Source organism: Balaenoptera acutorostrata, chromosome X (assembly GCF_949987535.1).
Source record: "Balaenoptera acutorostrata chromosome X, mBalAcu1.1, whole genome shotgun sequence".
In the NCBI taxonomy this organism is placed as follows: domain Eukaryota; kingdom Metazoa; phylum Chordata; class Mammalia; order Artiodactyla; family Balaenopteridae; genus Balaenoptera; species Balaenoptera acutorostrata.
In genome coordinates, this window is record NC_080085.1 from 13645550 (window position 1) to 13663047 (window position 17498).

The following is a 17498-nucleotide window of genomic DNA, read 5'->3' on the forward strand; positions in this document are numbered from 1 at the left end:
CATCCAATAAAATGTGGGCGCTGCTCTGTGCCATGTAAGACTTAGGGCTTCATTTTTGTTTCACACAGAATGGACTTAAGTCATAAGATACTTATCGGGGCATATTTTCACTTAATTCGAGACATCTCAGCTCTATCTTAAGACAACTTGTCTTTTTAAATAACCTCTGTACATACACACACACACACACACACACTTCTCAGTGGGGAGAGTTATTAGATATTAGGGTCTTACACGTTAAATTTTTTGAAATGCCGCAGTATACAGAACTATTCGTGTGTGCCTTGTTACATATGAGGAGCAGAAAGTTTTAAACCTGCACTTTCCGATGTGGTAGCCACAAGCCGCAGTAGCTATCTAAATTTAAATCAACTAAAACCAAATAAAATTTAAAATTCCATTCCTCACATGTACACACTGAGCCACACTTCAAATGCTCAATAGCCATGTGTGGTTGGCAGCTGCCATATTGGACAGTGCAGATTATAGAACATTTCCATCACTGCAAAAAGTTCTATTGGATAGCATTGATTTAAAAACAAATGAATGATGATTTTTTAAAAAAAAAACAACTATAATCACCATGCAATGGTTCTCCTTATCACGCCCTAAGAAAGGTTTTTTTAAGGTCTGGGTATGTACAGTCAAAATCACAGCAACTCTCTCATACATGCATGTACCCCCCAAATAACGGAAGCACTCTTTTTAAAAAAGTTTTTTACTGTACTATTTCTTACAAGACAAAATCAAAATCACCAGCGGCAACGCATAGGAATCGCTATCCTTAAACACTGGCTGGACTTACAAGACTTGACCGCCGTGGTCTACATGTGGTTCTTTGACAAACAAAAGGCTTGTCATAGTCAAGTTCGTTTGTCCAAGACTCCTGGTTCCTAATAAATTCCCAATATAAGAAAACATATATTCCAAGGCACCAGGGCAAGGGTAGAGTAATGCCTCATATAGTCCACCTTCTTTGCTACCCTGATGCAGCCATTAAACCATTTCTTCTCCGTTAACAGAAAGAGGTGGTCGGAATTTTAAAAAATTTTAATAGCATACTTAAGATTCCCAGCATGCATACATTCCTATAATACTTTATATCAAAATCCATTTCATATGGAGAAAGCATGTTTTAAAACAGCTTGCCATGCACACAGTTTCCCCCAAAGCATTGTTATTGCTATACTTCCTTCCTTCTCAAAGAGCTCCTGGAAGCCATAAAATATAAGAGCAATGGAATAAAAACTTACTATGCTTTGAATGAGTTTTGCATTGAATAGTAAACGGCAGAACACACCCCTAGCAGGGCGTTAAAAGCACAGTAGTCTATATCACTGTTAACTCCGTCCCTGGCTGGTACCACACCATCTGCAGGCAGTGAATCACGATCAATAAAGAGCACCTATTAAGCAACATTTAATCCCTGAGGGAAGGCATACGCAAATGGGGTTTATCAGCAGTACTTTACAAGACAAAGTCTCCAGGTATGGTTCTGGAGTCCAACAATAAGGGAGGGGGGTTGTTTTAAAGATGTTTAAAAGAACTGTCAAAAAAGAAAGCAAAAAAGAGTCTTTTTTTCCAGTTCACTTTTGCTTGAAATGTAACAAAGGAGGAAAAGTAGTATTTTTATATCAGTTGAAAGTTTACAAAGCACCATCTCAACTGTTCCTCACAGCAACCCTAAAGGATGAAGATCCTGAGGTTTAGGACTGGGGACTTGGAAAAAAATTACCCAGTAAGTGGCAGATCCAGAAAATAAACCCATAGCACCCGCTCTACCTTCCCACACTGTCCCCACAAAAATAAAACATTTGCACCTTATACTGCAAGAATGGCCCCTGGCAACATCAACCATGTAGCCCAAAAGTTAAAATAAAAAGCAAGGTGATCCCAAGTTTAGAACAGTGCTGGAAAATGCACATTAGATTCACACAGGAGAAAAAGAGTATCTTACTCTTCTAGTCAAATAGAAAGAGACACCCAAAGTGGGATAAGGATGACTTAGAGGGAGAAATGCACACTCTCTGTATAATCAGCGGAGAGGCTACACCCACCTCTGATGCCCACCGTCAGTAACAATTTGGGGAACCAGCATCCTAACAGGCTACAGATTGGCATTCCCTTCTCACTAAGCACTTCAGGAATGTATAACAGGAGCCACGGGAGACGCGAGAGCCGAAGCCAAAGCACTAAACCCTCTGGGGGAGTTCAGGCTGTTCCGTATGGATTTGTGTACATTTTATGCTGTGAGTTAAGGGAAGCCATTTAGAGATTCACGCTCCAAAATAATGTAGGAAGAGCATTCTGACAGCAGAAGATGGATTGAGAAAAGGAAAGCTGGAGGCCTGGAGACCAGGTAGGAGGCTTTGAGTAGGCAAGAGATGAAGGAGACGGGAACTAAGGTGAAATTAATAATAGCACAATAATAATTCCCATTTAATTTCCTACCATAGACCAGGCACTGTGCTAAGTGCTTTCCATTTAGAATAAAACGTCCTCTTCATCACTACCATGTGAAGTGAGTACTATTACCATCCCCTTTTTATAAAGACTATCTTAGCTGGAGGTCTGTATCTGAGGACCCCTAGAAGAATATTGATGGATGGGAGGCTTTTGGGATATGAATACCGTTCCAATTGCTATGTGTGTACAGTTTTCCAGGAAGTGGGTCCACAGCTTTCATCACTTTCTTGGAAGGTGATTTGTCAGCCTCAAAATGTAGAGAACCATTATACTACCCAATGAGTCCCCCAGGACAGGGTGTGTGTTCTTACTGGACTTGCAGTTGATTCTCTTGCACCCAGCACCATGGCTGGGATGGCGTGAGCTCCAGCACATGTGGCGCATTGAGTGGATGCTGAAGCACGCAGCCATCAAACAGCAAGAGCATCATGCAACTTGGAAAAATGTGTACGAGGTGTTCAGTTCAAAAGACAGGCTTTTGTAATTAATAAAGACTCTGTGGTGATGCTTTGAGAACATATGAATATCCTGTTTTCCGAAACCTTTCATCCAATGGTTTTGGCATCCACTGATGATCCTTATTTGACTCAGTTATTACATTGGGGGTTGCACCTACATTTTTTTTAATTGGCCTTTTTTTTTTAAGTATTATTATGGAATTTTTAAAAAATGTAATGTGTTATAATCCAATTTTGTCATTATTGTTTTTGATGTTCAAACTGTCCAAAGTGAGCCCCTTTCAAGTGGCTTCTTTGACCTTATACAAAATCTCCCCCTTGGTTTTTGAACTCTTCCTTCCTTTAAGTCTAGCGATACATTCTGGGCTCATCTTGTACTTTCCCTGCCCCAGACCTGAAACCAACCATTTCTTCCAGGAACCCTAGTTCATTTCAGTGGGGGATGGTATTTTAGAAACTAAAATGGAAAAAAATGTTTCTTTACAAAAGAGACGTCCACACAGTCACTACCTTAACCAGGTGATAAACTCAGCATCATCCACCGTGTGACAACAGAGGGAAGGTTATATGCCTTACATGTCTCCTGACGTGTCCTTATAAAGTCTACAACAGCCCCAATGAACTATTCTTCCCAAAATGTCTAACCTGATTCTAATCATGAGAAAACAATCAGTGAATCCAAATTCTGGTCATTGCTACAAGACAATTGGCCTGGCCTCTTTATAAAAGTCAATGTTATGCAGAACTAAAAACGAGAGGGTGATTTACCCAGATTAAAAGAAACTAAGGAAACATAACCAAATGAACCTCAAATTGAGCACTGATTACATTTTTTTGATTTCAAAAAAAAGCTAAAGATACATTTGGGGATAAATGGAGAAATTTAAATATGGACTGGATATTAAATGATGTCATTGAATTAATGTTAATTTTCTTAGGTGTGATCATGATACTGCATTTATGTAAGAAAATGTCTTCAGTTTTAGAAAATGAATGATAAAGTATCTAGGAGTGAAGTACTATGATGTTTGTAACTTATAAATGATTCAGAAATAAGTATATACACAGAGAAAGAGAGAACCGAACGTGGTAAAAGGGCAACAATTGAGGAATCTAGGTGAAAGGTTTACAAGTATTCACTGTACTATTCTTTCATCTTTTCTGTAGGCTTGAAAGTTTTCAAAATAAAAGAATCAGGAAAAATACACACACACACACACACACACTCACTATTATGATTACAAGCGTGAAAGGAGTCATATACAGATATGGACTAAAGACTGGAAGGAAAGACTCAAAAGCGAGCACAGTGACTATGTTAGGTTTATAGGTTTATGGATCCTTTTTCCTTTTTTTCCCAATTTTCTGTAATGCCTCAGCTAGAAGTCCAGAGAAAACAAAATCTTCCCAGGCTGGAAGCCAGCATGTCACTTAGAAGGAAAAGCCCAGTAGTCACGGGAGAGAGACCAGAGACAACGGCGAAGGAAATGGGTGCCTTCGCTCCCTGACTGCTGCCGAGATTCAAAGAGAAAAGTGAAGAGGGAAGCCTGAGCTTGCAGGAGAGAAGGGACTCAGATCCCAGGAGCACACCCGGGCTCAGGAAATGGAAGGCGCTGACTCCAGCTCTGTACTTCCTTTAAGGACCCTCCGATTATGAAGTAGTTTCAACTTCTGAGTTTGGTCTGAAATGATCAAGCTAATACAGTTCATGGTGGAGTTAACTTCCCTCCTTTTTCTGTACCGGCCTGCCTCCTGTCTCGCCACAAAAAGATGATTTCTCTGCATAAGAGATAGTATGTATTGGGTGGAGACATGGAATCTAAGATCCTAAAACCTAGAATAAAATGCTACTCACATGTCTTAAGATTCCGGTTTTATACTTTAAAAACATGTTTCCCAAAAGAGCTGCATTTCTGTGAACTGTGGACTGAACTCCATTTCAGTTCTTGCTTTCAGACATAGAACACACAGAACAAGCACTATCTAAGCACAAGAGTTTTACTCTGACCTGACAGAGGGGCATGATAAATGTTGGAATCATAAAAACTGGAAGTCGTTCCTGACCTCGGCGTGGAGTGATTGCACCTCAGGGCCTTGCAGGGCAGCCCCAGAGACACGCGGACTGAAAAACAACCTACGAACTTTAGACTCCCATCCCTCTTCTCTTTCCAGTTGCTTAAAAATGGAATTCTAAAACAACAAGGTCGGGAGGGCTTCCCTGGTGGCGCAGTGGTTGAGAATCTGCCTGCTAATGCAGGGGACACGGGTTCGAGCCCTGGTCTGGGAAGATCCCACATGCCACGGAGCAGCTGGGCCCGTGAGCCACAATTGCTGAGCCTGCGCGTCTGGAGCCTGTGCCCCGCGACGGGAGGGGCCGCGATAGAGAAAGGCCCGCGCACCGCGATGAAGAGCGGTCCCCGCACCGCGATGAAGAGTGGCCCCCGCTTGCCGCAACTGGAGAAAGCCCTCGCAAGAACCGAAGACCCAACACAGCCAAAAATAAATAAATAAATAAATAAATAAATAAGAAAATCCTTTAAAAAATAAAAATAAAAAAAAAAAAAAAATAAAACAACAAGGTCCTACTGTATAGCACAGGGAACTATATTCAATATCACGTAATAAACCATAATGGAAAAGAATATATATATAAAACTGAATCACCTTGCTGTACACCAGAAACTAACACAACACTGTAAATCAACTATACTGCAATTAAAAAAAAAAATGGAATTTTGGACAAAGATCATGTGCTTTGTTTCTAGATACTGAAAAACTCGCAATTATAAGAACCTTTGGATATTCTATTTAGTATAAATCTACAATTTTTTATTACAATTATATGAAGCAGTCTCATTCCATTACATCATACACCAGCAAAGCCATGCAAATTTGTGGATACCGTTTAAACATGGGACAAATTATATTTAGACACCAGGGGAGAGATGTCAGCAAGTAATTACAATGATTTATTTAATGGACCATAATTTCCCATTGGATTTCTTTATTCTAAAAATGGTTTATTAGACTTGTGCAAAAGAGTTAACACAGCAGGCCTGAGGCTGCTATCTTTAGAAGGGCCTGCTTGCTGGAGAAGTTAGCTTTCAGAACGTTTTCTCCATTACTAACTGATAAGGTCATTTCATTGGGCCTAGGTTGTTTGTACAAGCAAGGTGATTTGTGGTGAACGCTTGCTATCCTTCTGGGAGCCTGGAATTTGGGTGGTTGCTAGGCAGAGAATGCCCATGTGACCAGTCTCCTATAGAAACTCTAAACTCTTAAGTGTCAAATGGGCTTCTCTGGGCATAAACATTACACACTGCATTTTTACTGCTGGAGGGAGGGTGAGCTCTGTGTGACCTCTCACAGGAGGGAGAGAACATAGGAAACCTGCAGATAGATTTCTCCAGACTCTACTTATACCTCTTTCCCTTACTGAGCCAGCTGTGTATGTTTACTCTGTCACTGAAATGAATTTTAGCCATGAGTACAACTATATTCTGATTACCTCTAGTCAATCATTGAATGTGTGGGTGGTCTTGGGGGACCCCCAAAACAAGACTTAGTTTGATTCTGCAAGTACTTCTGAGTAGCTTATAAAAACCTAAAAAAAAATTTAAAATACTATCCTAAAACTATTATGCCTCTTGAACAGACCACCACAGGTGGTGGACCTGGTCTTCGTAACTGCTGCCATTCTATAGATACCAGAGTAGCTGAGAGTTCAGCTTACCAGCTCTAGATCCCAAAATAATATTCTTACTGCAACTTCCCAGGCAATAAAAGATAAATGTTCTCCACGAAGCAGAAAGCAAAGGTTAGAGCCCAGGTGTATTGGCTCAAAGCCAAGGAGTTTTTACATTGTGGGTTTTAAAGACATCAGCTGCACATGTGCCATACATTTAAATGATATCAGCCAATTTCTGGGAAAGGAAGTCATTAGTCTAGTGTTCGTATTTCTTGTCACATTTGTTTAGGATTGATTACAGACAGTAATCTTGTTTGACAGAAATACAGTCCCAACTCAGCTCACATTACAGCCTGGCCATCAAAGCAGTTATTTGCTTTTCTTTTTTTTTTTTTTTTTTTTTTGATGGGTGTACATATATTTTATTTTTGCATTGTATCACAAATAATTAGAAGAATTTGCCTTAGTGATTGTTTGCTTGTGCATTCTTTTTTTTTTTAAAGTTTGATGTGTACATATGTTGTTCATTTTCACCGCCATTTATTTATTTATGGCTGTGTTGGGTCTTCGTTTCTGTGTGAGGGCTTTCTCTAGTTGCGGCGAGCGGGGGCCACTCTTCATCGCGGTGCACGGGCCTCTCACTATCGCGGCCTCTCTTGTTGCGGAGCACAGGCTCCAGACGCGCAGGCTCAGTAGTTGTGGCTCACGGGCTTAGTTGCTCCGCGGCATGTGGGATCTTCCCAGACCAGGGCTCGAACCCGTGTGCCCTGCATTGGCAGGCAGATTCTCAACCACTGCGCCACCAGGGAAGCCAGTTATTTGCTTTTCACTAACACCACGGAGCCAGGCAGAGAGGAGCTGAAGTGCAAGGTTCCTCTGGAATCCTAGGGTCTGCCACTGGATTAAGTCATGGGCACCATTCTTAGTTGGAAAACCCCCTACAAGGTGTCAAGATTATACTAGACTATATCCTCCCCTGATACCTACATTTAGTACTGTAATGGGTAGTAAGCAACCACTGCATACTAGGGAGCCAGGGAGACAAAGATAAATAAGATGCTGGCTGCTCTTAAGGACCGCACCAGTTGGTGGCTGATAGACAGGAATTCTCTGACCACCATGGAAGCCTGCTAGTCAGCTGTGATCCCAATCCCAGCATCAGAGTCTTGTTAAGAGATCTTTCCTTCCTTTCTGAGACACTGTGCCTCACTCAGGAGTTGCTGGCAAGCAGTCACTTTTCTCAGAAAGTACTGGTGAGCTTTACCCAGAGACCACCAGGCCCCAGGCAAGAACTGGCGGGCCAGCCAGCACACAGGTGGGCGGGCCACACAAACCAGACGCCATTTCTATATTAGTTGATGCTTGCAAACAACCAGATAGTTATGCATGAACGATTATGTGTGTGTTATTTCTCCCAGCCATCTCACTCGTTCCACTGTCATCCTCCTTTCACGTGTGAGCACCTGAAATAATGGAGACAATAAAGTGGCTGGGAAGGGTCAGAGCATATATCCAACACGGAACCACACTGGCATGTCCAATCTACTGTGCAAGCCATGCAGCCTCCCAGCACAGGAAGCTCATCTTCATACGCAATCTCATGCAGAACCAGGCCACGTGAGCCAGGAAAAGTGGAACTGAAGCTCCACTGAAGTAGGGAAGCTGAAGCAGGGAAGAGCCTGGAAACGCCCCCCATCCCAGTCTACTCCTCATGGCAGCCTGGATTCCAGCTCCACAAGGCACGGTGTGAGAACCACTGCACTGGTTCAAGAGTGCAGGGAGTGATCATTAAGTCATTAAGAGGCCCAACATGCAAAATATGTAAAGCTGTTCCCATCTGAACACACAGTTAAAGGAAATGCTAGAGAGCTGTGAGTCTCTCCTAGCAGGTAGTATCGCAAACAAACAGGCTTGTGTAACAAAGCACACACAGACACACCACACAGCGATCCTGGCAGTCCTCAAATGCAATATCGCCAGGCTCATTTGCTAGGATGAGGGTCCACAATGGTAATCTTCTAAACAAGATATATCCAGTTATTGTGGTAATAACCCCTACCTAAGCACATGATTCCGGCTAGTTCCTTTCACTTTGAAAGTTGTTACATACAATATTCTTAGATGAGAGGAAGTAAAGATGTAAATTCTCCCCAAACAAGTATTTAAATATAAAGAAATTTTAATGAAAATCCCTAAGGGATTTTTTTATTCAAACTTGACTCTAAAAATCATTATACAGGTCCTCCAGAAGAGAGCAAAACACATTTTTTAAAATGTTAAATAAAAATGAGAGTAGGGTAGATACGGGCTTGATTTACAATAATCCTATGATAATGGCAAGGGTGGTAAGGATTCAGAAAAAAGAGATGAAATCACCAATGGAACAAAACAGAAATCCCTGAAACAAATCTAAATTACTTCAATGGCAGGGGTGGGGGGTTGGGGGTGGGGGGTGGGGGGGCAGTGTAAGGGGGATGCAGATTCCCTACCTCACACAATACACCAAAAATAAAGTCCATATAAATTACAAATTGAAAATATAAAATTGAAACCATATCAGTCTCCCAAGGCAATAGAAATAAAAACAAAAATAAAGAAATGGGACCTAATCAAACTTACAAGCTTTTACACAGCAAAGGAAACCATAAAAAAAACAAAAAGACAACCTACAGAATGGGAGAAAATATTTGCAAATGATGCCATGGACAAGGGCTTAATCCCCAAAGTATACAAACAACTCATATAACTCAACCCAAAAAAAAACAAACAATCCAATTGAAAAACGGGCAGAAGACCTAAATAGACATTTCTCCAAAGAACACATACAGATGGCCAACAGGCACATGAAAAGATGCTCAACAACACTAATTATTAGAGAAATGCAAATTGAAACTACCATGAGGTACCACCTCACACCAGTCAGAACAGCCATCATTAAAAAGTTTACAAATAACAAATGCTGGAGAGTGTGTGGAGAAAAGGAAACCCTCCTACACTGTTGGTGGGAATGTAAATTGGTGCAGCCACTAGGGAAAACAGTATGGAAGTTGCTCAGAAAACTAAAAATAGAGTTACTACATGATCCAGCAATCCCATTCCTGGGCATATACTTGGACAAAACTATAATTCAAAAAGATACCTGCACCTCTATGTTTATAGCAGCGCTATTCACAATAGCCAAGACATGGAAACAACGTAAATGTCCACTGACAGACGAATGGATAAAGAAGATGTGGTACATAAATACAATGGAATATTACTCAGCCATAAAAAAGAACGAAATAATGCCATTTGCAGCACCAAGGAGGCAACTAGAGATTATCATACTAAGTGAAGTAAGTCAGAAAGAGAGAGACAAATACCATATGATATCACTTATATGTGGAATCTAAAATATAGCACAAATGAACCTATCTACAAAACAGAAACAGACTCACAGACGTAGAGAACAGACTTGTGGTTGCCAGGGTCGGGGGATGGAGAAGGAGGTATTAGGAGTTTGGGGTTGTTAGATGCAAACTGTTACATTTAGAATGGATAAACAACAAGGTCCTACTGTATAGCACAGGGAGCTATATCCCATCTCCTGGGATAAACCATAATGGAAAAGAAAATTTTAAAAAGAATGCATATACATGTATAACTGAGTCACTTAGCTGTACAGCAGAAATTAGCACAACATTGTAAATAAACTATACTTCAATTCAAAAAATTTTTAAAAAGAGAAACCATAAAAGTGCTAGTGGAAAACAAATGGGTAATTATTTATATAATAATCTTTTCATAGGGAAAAACTTTAGGCAGGATACTGAAGACATAATCCATAAAAGTAAAAGATTTGACCACATATACATAAAAAATACATGAATAAGGACTACATAAAGTATTTAAAACTTTAGGGAAAATAAAAACTAAGATAAAACTAAAAAAAACTAATGAAATTCATTAACAACTTAGAAAAAGAACAAAATCACTTTGAAAAAGTATCTGTAACCTAACAAAGGATTAATGTCCTTTATATATAAAGAGCTTACCAATCATTAAGAAAAAAGGAGGGGATTTCCCTGGTGGCACAGTGGTTAAGAATCCTCCTGCAAATGCAGGGGACACGGGTTCGAGCCCTGGTCCGGGAAGATCCCACATGCCGCAGAGTAACTAAGCCCACGGGCCACAACTACTGAGTCTGCGCCCTAGAGCCCGTGAGCCACAACTACTGAGCCCACGGGCCACAACTACTGAAGCCCGCGCGCCTAGAGCCTGTGCTCCACGACAAGAGAAGCCACCGCAATGAGAAGCCTGCGCACCGCAACGAAGACCCAATGCAGCCAAAAATTAATTAGTTAATTAATTAATTTTTTTTAAAAAAAGACAAAGGATAATAGCAAAAGGAAAAATAGGGCAAAGGATATGAACAGGCTATTCATAAAACAAAAAGCCAATAAACGTATAAAATAGTCATATATGTTTATTAATCAAAAAGTCAACAAAAGAAAATCCCTTTTTTAACCTATCAAAATGACAAAAATCTCTAAAACAATACTCAGCATCAGCATGATTTGGAAAGCTGACACATTACCATTGTAGATGTGATTAAATCATTTTCATTAAGAGAAAAAAGTATGCTTGTTAAGAGGGGAAAAAAATGATTCTCCACTTTTAAAAAAAATCCTACAATGATATTAAATTTTATGAGAAACCTAAGATGTTGATAACTGCATCTCAAGTCACTGCTAAGAACTGTAAGCTGGTTACCTGGAAGATAGCTTGCATCCCTGAAGGAGGTAGGCATTCAGATTCCCAGTTGCCGCAAGTAATAGTCCCAGGTATGGAGGGGAAGGCTTCATTGGCCTAGAAGAAAACTCAGGATGGAATTGGACACCGACAAAATAGGGGTGATCTGAAATGAGAATAGTCGTAATGCAATTGAAGCAGATAAATATGAGAAGAGCTTTAAAGGTCTTCTTATCTTTAAATAAGAAAATTCATTAAATGGTAAGATGATTATTTAACTTGTTACCATCATAGCCAGTTATTTTCATGATCCAACTTGGTAGTAGAATTTCAAATTGCAAAACACATCTCACTAATAAGAGATCCAGCATTTTATTTGTGCAAGGTGTTAGAGTGAGCAAAGTTAAGCAAAAGTTTTTGAATGGGAAGATGATCTGCTTTCCCCAAATCTGCCCGCTATCTAGACCCTTCACAGACGTACAATGGTTCCATTTCCATGGGTGGGGCCCAGGGCAGGCCACCCCAAAACATGCCTAAATGGCATATTGATTATTTTGAATTAAAGTTACTTAAGACTGAGCCGATGGGGACTTCCCTGGTGGCGCAGTGGTTAAGAATCCGCCTGCCAATGCAGGGGACACGGGTTCGAGCCCTGGTCCGGGAAGATCCCACATGCCACGGAGCAACTAAGCCTGTGTGCCACAACTACTGAGCCTGTGCTCTAGAGCCCGCGAGCCACAGCTACTGAGCCCACGTGCCACAGCTACTGAAGCCCCTGTGCCTAGAGCCCGTGCTCCACAACGAGAAGCCACCGCAATGAGAAGCCTGCGCACTACAACGAAGATCCAACGCAGCCAAAAATAAATAAATGAATTAATTTAAAAAAAAAAAAAGATTGAGCTGATGCAAGAGGGACACTTTGACACACACCCCACCTAGTCTTCTGAAAGCAGGAAATAAATCTCTCTTGTGAAAGGTGTACTTCCTGCCTCTGAAGTGGAAGGATACCCTTATCACCAGAGACAGGGAATTTGGGCAGAGAAGCCTATATAAACACATCTTGTGACTTCTTTAATTACTACCCAAGCCCAAACTTTGTTTAGATTCTTCACTAATTAAGCACCCAAAGCCTAAGTTTCTTTGTCCTGTTAATTCCTCACATATTTATTGTTTCTTTGTCTAAAAAGTATAAAGGCTGCCTGCTTTGGCCACTTCTTAGGCCCCATTTCTATGAGACCTCCGTCTGCACGAGTTAAAATTTGTTTTTCTCCTGCTTATCTGTCTTGGGTCAATTTTATTATTAGTCTAGCCACAAGAACTCAAGAGGGTAGGGGGGAAAGGTCCCCTCCCAGCACCCTGGTATCCTCATACTTAAGGCTAACTGTAAGTCACTCTTTCTCTTAGATGGCTTCAGGCCATTTCCCACAAGTCTCCTTTCCCAAGGGATGGGTCCCCTGGGAATGCAGCAGATATAACTGCTTTTCTAGTCACAGCTCTGGGCTGGATATTAATCATGGATAGCACCATGAAGCTGAACAGGCACTCATATTTCAGCCTACACCAACGTATCTCTTGTGATGAAGAGTCTCCAAGTGATAAAAGGATGCCCTTTCAACATGTTAATGGTGGTTCTGGCTCAAGGGGTGAGAGTTCAAGATATTTTTATTTTCTCCCTTATATTGATACTTCTCCGTATCGTGTGAACCTTTACAATGAACACATATTTCTTACATTATCAGAGGGCAAATAAAGCTATTACATATTGAGGGTTGTAAGAAGCCCCTATATGAGCAATTCAAGTTCTCCTAGGTGTAATAGGAACAGAAAAGTAGCTTTTCTCAGGTATCTGAAATTCCTTGTTTGGGAATGGTAAAAATTAATGGGCAACATTTCCAAATCTGGGTAGAAATTTTCTAGGATTACAAATTCCTCTCCCCACTCAGAACTCTCAAAAACTATGTTTATTCCCAGATTAGGAAGCAACTCCTAATTAGAGATTGGGCAACTCTCTAATCCCATAATTGCTATAGTCAAAGCATGGTCAGTAGGTATTCCTTACTTTAAAAGTCATTTTAATGGCCATATACATATCAAACTGAAGATGATAAAATACAAGTTTTATAGGAGGAAGTAAATATAACTTTAAATCTTTCAATGAGATGCTTTATCAAGTGATCTGAAAGTCTAGTATGGAATTCAAAATCACAAATCCCCATCACTTACCACTGAAGACCCAAAACTACTGCTCAGTAGTAAGGAAATGATGATTGAATGGCAATGTCCACTCTCTTAAGGTTATCATTTAAAGCTTAACCCTCATCCTAATAAAACAGGTAGCAGGCTAGCAGAGTGTTCTCATCTAATGGTTATGGAACTTTAGAACAGGAAAGGACTTCAGAAGTAGGGTAAATGTCCAAGTATAGACGCAGAAGCCTGGAGAAGCTTTGTCCTGCTCCTGGTCGGCTAGCTGGGGTTTCAGCTTTCATCGTCTGACTATTAGCTCACGCCTCCCTTTGCATCCATGGGGCCAGGTGTGTCCTGTGGCACTCACTGCCCGCTTCAGAAGCTTTGATGTAAGATCACCATTTGTTCCCTTCTGCAAAGGATTGATCTTTCAATTCTCAAACGATGACGATGATGATCCTTCTCCTATTTTGAGTCTTCTTTATAAAATAGTGGCAGTATCAGATAGTAGTTTTTCACGTTTGTTTTAATTTTTACTCCTTACTTAACTAAAGAAAAGTTGGAAACCCGAAAAAAAATAATAAAGCTTTGCTATACAAAATGGTAGCCCCTGGCCACAGGTGACCATTTAATAAACTCATTCAGATTAACTGAGCACATTTCAAGTGCTAAATAGCCACAAACAGCTAGTGGCTACCATATTGAACAGGGCAGAATACTCCATTATGGCAGCAGATTCTACTGGACAGCTCTGAATCCAGAAAAATCCAGTGTAGAAACCCTCTACATCATATCCAAGAAGAAGCCTCCTTGAATTAGAAGGACATTCAGGTATGAAAGCTTAGTGAGAGGAATGCCACCTTCTCCCAGGAAAGTGTCCCCTCAAGAAGAGAAGAAGAGAAACCATCTGCCCTTAGAAAAGAAAACAATGCCGCTTTAAATTAAAGATGTGATGAATCTTGCAGCACAGCATCTAGGGATGTCTCTGAAAGAAGCCGACAATAATTGTGTTTTTGTACCACTAGAGACAGAAGCTGAGCAACGGATCGCGTCATAGCCAGGGAAAGAATATTTGAATGAATGGATCGCTGCTCTGAAATCACTTTACCCAAAAAATCCAATATGAGGAAAGAGACTAAAAACTTTTCATTTTGATGATGTTCTATCAGTCAGACAAAGTATCTTTTAAATAATGCTCTTAATTGCTTTGAAACAAATTCTGACATTATACTAATCTCAAGCTTTGTTGTTCCTTTTAGAACTCCTTCAGGAATGTAGTGATTCATGGATGTGATAAGGGTAGCTAAGATCAAAATCTTCTGGGAAATTTTCCTTAATAAAATGAATTCCCTTGCAGCCAGCTTTTTAAAAATTGCAAGGTTTTACAGCAGGTCTCATTTCCTTTCCAACCCACATGAAATTTGAAAGTGTCAATGGGAAACTAAATCCTTGGCGATGAAGAAGCTTCTAAGTGTTTGCTGGTAATAATGAGAGACAGGAGAATTAAAGAGAATAAGTACTTGAACAAAGTAAACAAATAGTAATTTGCATAAGAAATTTCTCTGCCCTCTCACATGCCAGACTTAAGAGACTTCAACACCAAACAGTGATCCACACTATAAAAATTGTAAATGATGGGCATTTCCATCACAAGGACTACAGAAAATACATCCTCATATTCTAATTTAAAACTTCAGGCATGGATTGATAATCTTAAGTGGAATGTCCAATGAAAACAAGAAGAACAATAAAATCCCACAGAGGTGGTGGCAGAAGGAGGCTCCGACCTGGTTTAGCTCCAGCCCCAGCAGTGACTGGCTGGATGGCCCTGGCAGGTTGCTTAACCTCTCTGCACTCGGGTCTCCTTCTCCATAAAGTAGGAATAACATCACCTGCCTTGTAAGTTACACAAGGCACGTAGAGTCCCTAGCAAGGGGTCTGGTGGGAAGCATCTAGTGAGTGTACACTCAATGTCCACTGCTTGCCTTCTTTCTGGGTCTGGGTAACATGCTACAGTGGTCAAAGAAGCCTTTCCCAACTTCAGTACTCCTCCCTGCTCGGGACTTCTGAAGTACCTGAACAGTTGAGAGACAGAAAAGGAAAGGGACAGAGAAAAGGAATTTGAAGTAGAAGAACAGTGACATGGACTAAAATGGAAAAGACAGTAGGAAAGTTAGAAGAAGAGTAAGTAGTTCGGGTTATCTGGAGCCTAAAGTATACAGATTGGAAAAGGCAGGTTCTAGAAAATGATGCTACCATTTTTAGAGTATCCTGTACACACTAAGCATTCAATAATGAGGATGGTTTATCCAACAAATTATTGTCACATGTGCTGCACAGTCAGTCATCAGTAGTGAGGAGGGCACTGGGCCATTCTTCCTCAGAGGAGGGAGAAAGCAGAGTGCTACTCAACAGTGGGCTGTCTGCCTTTCCCAGAGCGTCTAACCCAGAAGCTGCAACAAGAGACACCCCAGGAAGGGGGCAAGGACACTAGGAGGCGTACTACTGGTAGATCTGGTAGGCTCCGAACACTACGTCATTTTATGGCAGGTTCACTCTAATAGGCCCCAAAATGATTAGTATTATAAGCACTCTAGTTTTTCATGCACTTTATATTTAGTGCATATTATTTCTATTTAGCTGCATATTTATTTCAAAGGAGAGAGGAAAAGAAAGAGAGCAAATAAAATGGGTCTCAAGTTATATCTTTGTATGCTTACGGTCGACAAAGAGACATTAGCTCACCACAATCACCACAAAAATTTTCAAAAATGAAGAGCCCACTTACTAGCTAGTTCAATGATTTCCATCCTCTCCCCGTCGACATCCTGACCTACAAAACTTAAGTCATTCTGCTCAAGTTGGTTGATCAGGTTAGGATTCACCTGGGAAAACAAGAAATTAAGTGTCTTTGGACAGCAGAGCAATACAGACATATCAGCTTATGAAAATGTCCTCCACCAACTGGGTGGATTTTCCATTTCGGTGATGCTCTAACTAGGAGTTAATTTCTATTTATATTCAAATCTCAAAGCCTGTTTTTAAATTCATGATGAACCTGAGAAATAGTTGAATCACAGCCCTTAAATTTGGGAGGCCCACCTTCTATTGTCCAAAGATGAGTTTCAAAAAGTAGGACTGTGAGACTACATCAAACTAAAAACTTTCTACACAGCGAAGGAAACCATCATCAAAACAAAAAGGCGGGGAATTCCCTGGCAGTCCAGTGGTTAGGACTCCACACTTCCACTGCAGGGGGCACGGGTTCAATCCCTGGTTGGGGAACTAAGGTCCCGCAAGCCACGCAGCATGGCCAAAACAAACAAACAAACAAAAAAAACAAGGCAACCTACTGAAGAGGAGAAGATATTTGCAAATCACATATCTGATAAGGGGCTAATATCCAAAATATATAGGGAACTCATACACCTCAACACCAAAAAAAAAAGGGCAGAGGATCTGAATAGACCTTTTTCCAAAGAAGACATACAGATGGCCAAAAGGTACATGAAAAGATACTCAACATCACTAATTATCAAGAAAATGTAAATCAAAACCACAATGAGCTATCACCTCATATCTGTTAGAAAGGCTATCATCAAAAATACAAGGAGAGATTAACCAAGATGGCGGAGTAGAAGGACGTGCTCTCACTCCCTCTTGCGAGAGCACCAGAATCACAACTTGCTGCTGGACAATCATTGACAGGAAGACCCTGGACTTCACCAAGGAGGATACCCCACGTCCAAGGACAGAGGAGAAGCCACAGTGAGACGGTAGGAGGGGCGCAATCAGAGTAAAATCAAATCCCATAACTGCTGGGTGGGTGACTCACAGACTGGCGAACACTTATACCACAGAAGTCCACCCACTGGAGTGAAGGCTCTGAGCCCCACGTCAGGCTTCCCAACCTGGGGGTCCGGCAACGGGAGGAGGAATTCCTAGAGAATCAGACTTTGAAGTCTAGTGGG

The 17498-nt window shown here is 40.9% G+C and overlaps 1 protein-coding gene across 10 annotated transcripts in view; it reads right to left on the minus strand.

The window, feature by feature from the left end:
- The window catches only part of CTPS2 (CTP synthase 2), a 141304-nt gene that overhangs the window by 6556 nt on the left and 117250 nt on the right, over positions 1-17498 (minus strand). For 8 of the 10 annotated variants that reach the window (XM_057538039.1, XM_057538045.1, XM_057538044.1 and 5 more), the window contains 2 exons: positions 16316-16412; positions 11365-11509 (listed from right to left, as the gene is read on the minus strand). In XM_057538039.1, coding sequence (XP_057394022.1) covers positions 11365-11509; positions 16316-16412 — 242 coding nt within the window. The remainder of the gene's footprint in view (positions 1-11364; positions 11510-16315; positions 16413-17498) is intronic. The other 2 variants (XR_009006645.1, XR_009006646.1) reach the window with 2 other exon arrangements.